The following is a 9,803-nucleotide window of genomic DNA, read 5'->3' on the forward strand; positions in this document are numbered from 1 at the left end:
TAACCCGTGAGAGTCATTTCATGCCCTTTTCACTGTTTTTGCTCGACGATACTTAAGTGGTGCCAAAACCCGGAAACTTTGGAAACCAGAACAATTTTTAGTCAAAAAAAAATATTTTTTTTTCTCTGTTCTTACAGACCAGTAGCGGAATAGTGAATGCTGCAGTTGGGGGTCTGAACTTCAACAACCCACCTCCGGCAGAGATTCAGCCACTACCGGAAGTATCACCAGCGCAAGCTTATGCCACGATGCTGGAATGGATCAAAGTCCATACGGCAACTGCCCAGGACTTAAGAAAGGCAGTCTCCGACCTTGACAGGCTCACCGGGGAGACAAGGGAGCCAAACACTAGCTCGGCAGTGAGGATGGGGAGGCATTAAGGGCAGCAATCGCTTGTAGGGTGAAAACAAGTATCTTTAATAAAATTCAAACGGATGAGGAGACACCCTAGAGCGTGATCAAGACAAGATTCAAGAAAGCATTTGGAGGAGGACTGTGGACCCCAGTGGACGTATTTATGATGATGGCTGTCTCTTGGACACTGGCAGTTCAAACACCATTGTTTGTAGAAAAGTACTAGAGAGATTAAGCGGCGAGGGGAGGACACTCTAAGTAAAGGTTTGCAAAGGTAAATTAATTACTCTTGGTTGACCATACAGTGTAGAGGGGGAGATAGAGATAGGACTGGGTAAGTGGGGAAGTAAAGAGATCATTTTAACAATTCTAAAGTAGTGAGTAGGATACTCGGGGATTATCAGGTGATTATTGGTTGTGAGAGAAGGTGGGGGTTAGGATGAAGAATAATAATGGGAAATAGAATATTAATATTTGACGGAAGAAGTAGAGATGCCAACAAACAATATCAGACGGGAAGGCGCAAGTAGGGGGAGTAACGCAGGTGGGGAATTGGAAGGACGCTATTACAACGGAATTTTATGTCATTTTCTATAATGAAGGAAAAGTATTGGTTGCAACAGGAAGGACGGATGAGGAGTAAGCAGGAAAGAGAGTATATGTATATAAATTATAAATAGATGAACGGGATTCGTTAATAGCGCAATATTTCACGCATGTTAAAGAAAAGAGATACTTTGCACTTTGGAAATCAAATTTAGTGAACAACGAGATTATAGATGTTTTCTGTTTGAATTCCGCGGCACAGTAGGTGGTTTTATAATGAATACTTTGTCGATTCCTTATCGGGTAGTGAATGAGGAACTCACGAAGAGGGATTCTGATTTGCTTATGCATGTAATGTTTACAGTAGTTCGGCTCTTGCTAGATAAGTACATAAAGTAGAAAATAATGTAACATTTTTCAGATCTAGCTCTCTATTATTTCTGATAAAATAAATGTAAAGAATAATATCAAATATCTCTTGTATATTCCATTGCAAAATAAAATCCTTTTTTTTTCTAATCTTGTATTGATGATATTTAATATCATTTTAGTGTCATCTTGATGTAATGTAAATTACTCGTTCTGTTATAATTTTTAATTACCCTCTACCTTGTCATTTCTAACATAGGAGTTAATATTAATAAATACTTGCTAATTGTTTAGTGAACACCATACATTGATGTCAAACCTTCATCTGCTTACGTAATTGCCCTAAACTTTCTTTATAATGGTCCTGTAATATTTTTAAATTTTTCGTTCTTTATCACAAATTGTTACACATCTTTAGGGTTTTAATTAAACTACAGAATCAGACAGTTAGTAATATTGTCCAATATTATTTTTTATTAACAGAGAGAAGCGCCTACTGCCAGTAGTGTGTAAGGGTTAGCTGGAGTAGTGGGGGAGTGAAACCACTATATAAAGAACAAGAAGTAACACCCCCATCACAGTTCAATGCACAAATCAACGATGAGAACATTCCTTGTGAGTACTTAAATATTTTTCCAGAACTCTTCTAATCACTTTTTAACGATAATTTTAGTAAATCGTGAAATATTACATTGCAATCGTAAATTATCTTCCTCCCTATTCGATTAATTGGTCCCAGTTATGGTTTTAGGTATGAAATAAAACACGATAAACATTTTCTGATCATAAAATTTACGATGGTTTGTACATAAATGAATTATTTCCACTAAATTAGAAATCATTAAGTTGTCGAGATCATGAGATTCACTCTAGACTACATTAATATTATTTATTTCTTAAAGCCTGATTGGATAAGGGGTAGATATAAATGAAAGTATATCTTATGTACATGCAGAGAATACACCACGAATTAACAGAATCTTGATCTTTTATTTTATGGGAATAGAAAAAATAAGAAATCATTTTTGTTTAAAGCATTTAAGTTTTCTCTCAGCTCTCTATCTAGATCTCTCATATCCCATGTGCCAGTCTGGTTTTGAAAGATAATTTAATTCATTGTATGCCTCCAGTTTCCTTCCTGTGTGCAAGATATTAATCTTTTCACAGATATGAGTTATTTAAATACGATATATTTATTTAAAATATAGAATATATTTTCAATTAGAAAATAACATTTGCACAGATATGTTTTTGAAAATGTTCTAACATATTTTAATAATTTGTTTCCGACTAGCAAGCCTTTCTATTAGCGATGGTGACTGGAGTGGGTTGGGCTGCACCACAGCAACAGTACACAACTTCCGTTCCCATCATCTCACAGAGCCAGGACGGACCAAACCCAGACGGTTCATACCAATTCAGGTATATACTTATTCTATCGCTGGTTTCAGCACCATTGATGATAATTAATCCAATGTAAATTGAAAAAAATTCAAACGAGTAAATGTTCTTTTTGATTCTCTTAATTAAAACAATCGTATCCCATGACCTATGGTATTAATTGTCTTTTCCATAGAAGATTGGCCACGCATTCACATTGGTTCTGTTTGCAAAACATTCCCATCGTACAACACCAGTAAGCTTTCAAAACCATAGCTCAATTATCTGAAGACTGGTTCGTTAAAATTTAATTGGTTCACAATAGCAAACTGTTAGATTTGCATATTTTCCATTGAATTCTTTGGATTTTGTTTTTATATACGAAAAACTTATAATCTTGGGTATTATTTTTTCGTTATATGTTTTATCGCTGAGTTGGCTTCCTTTATTATTCTTGAGCATTTTTTAGTTTAGATTCTTCTTTATATATCTAAAAAAAATTCAATTGTTCATAAATTCAATTATATTGAAAGTAACCTATTAATGAATACAATTCTTACCTACGCAAACTTACAAAAGTACATCACGATTTTATATAATTTCCCTTTTACTTAAAAAAAAAACAAAACAAAAAAAAAAACATTGTTTCTAGTAGTGAAAACTAAATCATCCAATTTTTAATTGAATCGTTTAGTTTTTGAACTTTCAAAAGAGATTTTGAGTAATTTTGAAAGAGAGAAAAATCAGCTTTTTCCTATTCTAACTTATCTGTAGCTCTGATTAACTTAGAAAATTCTTTAATATTTTGTTTATATGCATTGTTAATTATTGCTGACAATGAGAACTGATAATATTTTCAAATAAGCAAAATTAAAAGTACCTTAGAGGAGTGTTTTTTTGTGTTTTTTTAATTCGTTAATTATAACCTGTTAGATCATTTCAATGAAGATAAGGTCTATCTGATATCAAATACCAATGTAATTGATTTAATGAGTTTTATTAAAATTGTTAATGTTATTCTTATGAAAATATTTAAAAAAGTATAAAATCGAATCTCCAACATTGTTGGCCAATTTTAAGGAAAATGTTGCTATTGCATCCCATATATATAATAATTTTGATTAAACTCGATATATATTTAAACAAGCTTTGATTCAAAATCATCTGATAAATTATAAATATATATTAAATCGTCAAAATATGCAATTTTATGAATATTATTCTTCAAACTTGCCATCGGCTGTAATATTTACCCAATAATATTGGATGTTCATGATTATCAATATCATTAAACATTAACACATGGTAGTGTTACTTATCTTACCTCTGAAGCAGATACTTGTAGAGAATATATTGGCCAATACACCACATGTCACAATCTCACAAAAGATCATAACACAAAAAATGTTATAAGGCAATACTTCCCGGTCGACCCGCCCCATTAAAACCACGGTTCTTTATAACTTTTGTAACATTTACTTAAAACGTCTGGAGGAGACTTAAGGTAGTTAAATCGAGCAATATTTATAAAGCGGCTAACATTGAAAAAACAACATGAAGTTTCGTGCGACGTTTCGTTTTTGAGCTTGCCAGTCCACACAAAAACAGACCATTTTACAAGGCTTGATTATTCGGACTGAACGGACTTCTTATTTCAGTCGAAAATGCGAATACAAAATTTTTCTCAATCGGAATCTTTTTCTTTACTCTATATATTCAGTAAGTGAAAATGAAATTAGAAGTTAATAGTTCACCCTAAATACTTATAATGGAAAATTACATTTTCAAATCAGAATATTCTGAACTAGTCACCCTGTAACGACCAAAATAAAACGAAGATGGGTTTACAATACTCCAAGGACCCATTGACCTCGGTTACCGCAACACCTCTGACATTTGAGGAAAAGTCTGAGGATTTCAGTGGTCATATCTTCAGGGCTCATTATGTAAAGTGGGACCAACACAGATGCGACCTTTAGGCCCAATAGTTCGAGAGTGAAAGCCATTTACCGCAGCTAATTTTACTGACAAATCTTTATGACAAAGGTCATTAGAATCATCAAAGTTTTACACCCGACGTAACGAATAACGTAATGTATAAAAGCAAAATCAACATTTCAAACGCTCTATAAATTCATAACATTAGTTATAAATTATAAAGTTTTTAGGTAGAAATAAACTTTCATGGTAGTCATAAAAACTGATATTCTAATCTTCGACAGACAATGTGAACATTAACAGTCACAATAATTCTCTAAAAAGGACGCTGTTTCAAATTCTGAGGCAAAAGAGGGTTTTTTGAGCTATGAACTTAGGGTATGGAGTATCAATTCATTTGTATACTAGCTAAAAGTGTGGTTAATAAATGAATGGTAAAGCGTAGAATCCGAAAAGAATTATCGCAAGGACTTGAATTAGAAGCGAAAACGCAGGTCATTTTGTTCCTTCTTTTTTCAGTTCATTAATATTGTTGATTATTTTAATTCAAAAACAGGAAGATTTAATAAAAATTCATAAGTGATAAATCGATGTTTATTCATCCAATTCAATATTTAAACGTATATCTATTATTGGAAAACTTTTTTTTTTTAATTTTGGCTGTGTATTGTATAATAAAAAGATATTTTTATTTTATGTATCTCATAGAATAAAACATAATGATTTTTTCAATTGACGTTCTATATATATATTTAAAATTAATTTCACTAGCTGCTTCAACCAAAATATGGTAAACTTGAAAAATATTCTTTCAGGATAAGTTCGAATGTTCTTTAAACGAAAATACAATATCTTTTTATCGTTAATTAAGCTACCAGTATTTTTATAAGAAAAACCTTTTCAGCATCAATAAATATTGAACCGGAATTCTAAACATTATAAGAAATAAATTATCCCATTTATATATGAATAGGAATGAGAAATACATTGGTCTTATTAAAAGCATCATCATTTTACCATTGATTTTGTAAGATCATTATGTCGGTAACATTAGAATCTTGGGCTGTTATACTTTTTCTACATATATATTTATATCACTTTTGTAAATATGATCTCTATATATTTTATTTTAGGCTTAGTATTAAATTTCAGTCTTATTATCAAATATTTCTATGTTTTGAGACTTTAATAAATGTATTTAAGAATCATATTCTTCAGACATGTAAGTGGTAAAATTTAGATTAACAATACATTATTATGAAACACAAATCGTTTTGTTTTGTTTGATTTCTTATTAACTAGCTATTTCGTCTTAGAAATTATTCATATTACTTCTAATAAAACACACTCAAAATGTCTTTAGCTATCAGACAGGGGACGGCATCTCAGCACAAGAGCAAGGCTACCTCAAGAACCCCGGTACCCCCGATGAAGGACAAGCTGCTCAAGGCGCCTTCACCTACACTGCCCCTGATGGCCAAGTCATCAGCCTCCAATACCTCTCAGACGATGGTGGATTCCAACCACAAGGAGCTCATCTCCCAACACCGCCACCAATCCCACCAGAGATCCAGAGGGTACTTGAGATCATTGCATCCCAACCACAACAAGACTACGATGAAAGAGGATTCCCTATTGGCGCTCCAAGGCAAGGATAGAAACCGCAGAACGAATTGAAACCGCATTGTACAGCATAATTAAAATAAATTTTTATAATTTTTCATGCTTATGTTTTCATGCTGAATTTTACTCTCTTTTCTTTTTTTTAAAATTAGATATTGTTTTTTTTTATGTCACCAACTTTTATGCCTGTTATTCCCAGTTCTTTTTTGTTTTTATTATTATTTTTTATTGTATAATATATCATTCCGTCATATGTTTAGACAATGGTAATTTGGATCATTAAGCTCATTCACACCATTTTACAAACCTATAAATTAAATTATAACAAAATAAGAAATAGGAGAAAATAAAATAAATAATAAAATAAATAAATAAACAAAAATAATAATCTTAAAGTAAAATAATATATTAAACACAATAATTGTTATTTACAATTTTTACATTCAGGCTGGGAGACTCCAAATATGGCTCTTCTCCCTACTTGTCAAGGAAAGAGCAAGATCTCAAGGACTCCGGAAGATCCCGGGCCTTCTCTCTCATCTGCGTCACTGACATTAAAAGTCAGTGGAGGATAAGTGAGGGCACAAGTCACTGACAAACGCATTTCTAGAAAATTAGTTTGAAGTTGTTGAGCAATACCAAGATTAACAGATTTATTTGATTTTAAAGCTGTTCATTTCAGCTTGCTATGATTGCTCAAGAGATACAACAGTCTACGGATATCCTTTTAAACATTTTTGTGCTTTTAATTTTAAAGTCGACTATTATTGATAGCTTTCATGTCATTTCTTATTAATTATACTATTTAACAGAAATTATTCTAAAATTATAAGTTTAAAACTGTTTTATCGTTGATCTTTAGATGGCCGGCCAGTGGGAGGTGAGAAACCAAAATTACGCGTAGTTAAGTGTTACAGCATCATGGTCCCGATTCACAATTTCAGCTGCCTGTCTTGCATTTTCGCAAAGAAAAACTGTAAAATGTATCGAATTTTCTCTTTGTTCACTTCCATCTTTAACTCCCTGTAACTCAAAACTAAATGGACCAGCAAATGATTTTTATTAGTGCGAAATGTCAACTTGACAACAAGCATAAATCTGAAATTCCATCCTGGAATCTTAATTTAGAAAGATAAAAAATTAAAAGCAGAAACTAACTATAAAATGAAAGAGAAATTTGGCAATACTATTAATTTTAAAATCCAATACATTTTTTTTTCACCAAGCATTAATATAACAACACAGTTGGTTCTGGATTAGTAACATTCTGGATATCCGTCTAATTACATAATTATTAGTAATTACAATCTACTTTATTTTTATAAACCCATCAAACACACAAAACATAATTTTAATTAAATATCTTAACAACTGTTATCGTTTTAATTAGTTAAATAATAGATTGAATGGGGTGTTTAAAAAAATAAACGTTTTAAACCAAATATTTGTATAATTATTTCTTTGACATAAAATACAATCAATATTCAAAGTATAGACCATTAATATCTACCGTCATTAGCCAATTTCTCGATCCCACGCTGATACCAAAGAACTCTAGGAGCATAATTTCAACATCTGCAAAATTATCAATTTCTTTCCTTTGAAGGATATGGGCCATGGAACGAAAATATTTAGCAGTAGATTTCAGAATTCATAAAGTGTCCCTCAGGAACAAATTCGTGATGAATAACCCCTTAAAATTCCAAAGTACTTTTTTTTTTTTCAAGTTGCCCCCTTACAACAACCAGAAATGCTATTTGACCGCGATCTACCCATTGCTCACGGGTATTCGGATTTTGCCAATAAATCCACTTTTCATCATAGATGGCAATCTTCTTGCCTTAAAATTAAGAGGTTTCGTAGGAAACTGTCGTGTTTCTTCTTCGAAACAGATTACTAAACTGAGGCTATTTTTGAAGAAGTCGAATGGGATTATAAGAGCTTAGAGAATGGTCCAAAAGGATTATTAAGTATTGGTAAGTATTAAATAGGGGGGTTACGGTAGCAGCGTGTTAACGCGCCTTTGTGCCAATCAAAAGCTTGCGAGTTCGAGTCCCCGACCCTATCCGAGAATTTTTCAAGCATCTCATATAATTATATAATACTTACTCGCAGCCTCCCCTGGGGCATTTGTGAGGCCCGTCAGCCAATCTATTTCCTAAGTACATCGCGCGAGGCCTTGGACCTCCACGGTCTGCCGCGCCAATAATAATAATAATAATAATAGAAATAAGTATTAAATAGGATTAGAATATTTAAAGATCTTTAAAATCTTGAATTTGATAAAACGGTCCTTTTTTTATTCACCCTAATAATAAGTGCAGGATTAAGCCAGCACCGGTTCTACAGCAAATTTTACCGTTTTCATGTGATAATGAACGATAACTAAACCTTTACTATTATTGATTTTATTAATAAATGTATCTAAAATTAAATTTTAATTTAGTAATTACGAAATATAAAATGACTTAAATAAGAAAATTATGAATCACGAAATATAATTTAAACAGAACAAATCATTATAAATACAACACACTTATTAAACATTACGTAATTTTTCATCTCTTAACAAACAAATTTTGAAGAAACAAAGAATGATATTTTGTTTTTAGAAATATTTTCAAGGAAACATTCGTTCCAGAAAAAAATATTTACTTATTTTTACTGCAAAACTGTACTAGCCCTTTTAGAAAGCCTGGGTTCGTATCATTTTTTATTTACGCTACGTTATCGACCCGACTCTTGTTTCAGTACCGTAAATCTATTGTACTAATGGTCTAGTAAGGCGTTCGTAGAAATATTACGTTTTTACGTTAAGTTGCATATTACGACTAGGACTGCCTAGATGTTTTATAAAATTTTCCCGTCTGAACACTTTTAGAAACTAACTGAAAGTAAACCGTGACGAGGAAAACAACCCCATAACATTTTTTCGAAGTGATGTTCTACACAGAAAAAACCCGTTTCAAAATTGAAATACAACGTTTTGGTTTTTTGTTTCCAGAAACTTACATGTACTTATAGTAGTTTTTTTTTATTTATTTAATGTAATTTACACTGTACAAAATAATACAATAAGTAAATATGTTGTATGTTTCATATACACTTGAAAATCTTGGGAAGGAACCATCCATTGGTGGTAATTCAAACATTAATTTAAATTAGAAGGTCCAGTAGCCATCTTCTTTTCAGACACCTCGGAGGATTATCAGGGATCGTTAAGGATGAAAGATTAAGAATTAATCGGTTAGGATGGTAGAGGAGTTTGGAATGAAAAGACGCATATCTTTTTTGGGCCAAATCTGCAATGAATGGGATGTTAAGGTCTTTGTGAATGAGTTTATTTGTAACTCAATAAGAAGCATCATGGATTTTACGTAGGATTTTGGATTGTAAGGATTGGATGCGGGAAGAATTTGATGGTTTGGTGGAGCCCCAGAGCTCAATTCCATATGTCCGAATTGGTCTGATTATCTTAGTGTATACTAATGTTTTGTGGTGAATGGGAAGTTTAGAGCGTTTGTCAAGTAAGTGTTGTAGCAATCGGAATCTACGAGCAGTTTCTTGTCGTTTCAGTCTTGTGTGTGGATTCC

The 9,803-nt window shown here is 32.2% G+C and overlaps 1 protein-coding gene across 1 annotated transcript; it reads left to right on the top strand.

The window, feature by feature from the left end:
* The first annotated feature begins 1,847 nt into the window (after positions 1-1,847).
* LOC106687430 (endocuticle structural glycoprotein SgAbd-4) lies at positions 1,848-6,310 on the top strand. Its single transcript, XM_014431315.2, has 3 exons — positions 1,848-1,884; positions 2,564-2,691; positions 5,951-6,310. The coding sequence occupies exons 1-3, from the start codon at positions 1,855-1,857 to the stop codon at positions 6,243-6,245; spliced, it is 453 nt and encodes a 150-aa protein (XP_014286801.1). The 5' UTR covers positions 1,848-1,854; the 3' UTR covers positions 6,246-6,310.
* Positions 6,311-9,803: the final 3,493 nt, after the last annotated feature.

This window comes from Halyomorpha halys, unplaced genomic scaffold (assembly GCF_000696795.3).
Source record: "Halyomorpha halys isolate HHAL.00 unplaced genomic scaffold, Hhal_1.1 Scaffold963.1, whole genome shotgun sequence".
Lineage (NCBI taxonomy): Eukaryota > Metazoa > Arthropoda > Insecta > Hemiptera > Pentatomidae > Halyomorpha > Halyomorpha halys.

Excerpts from the sequence above, each read along its gene's own strand:
- LOC106687430 (XM_014431315.2), top strand. The coding sequence starts at position 1,855 with ATGCACAAATCAACGATGAGAACATTCCTT. Across the intron at positions 1,885-2,563 it reads CAACGATGAGAACATTCCTT|CAAGCCTTTCTATTAGCGAT; the intron begins GTGAGTACTTAA and ends GTTTCCGACTAG. Across the intron at positions 2,692-5,950 it reads GACGGTTCATACCAATTCAG|CTATCAGACAGGGGACGGCA; the intron begins GTATATACTTAT and ends AAATGTCTTTAG.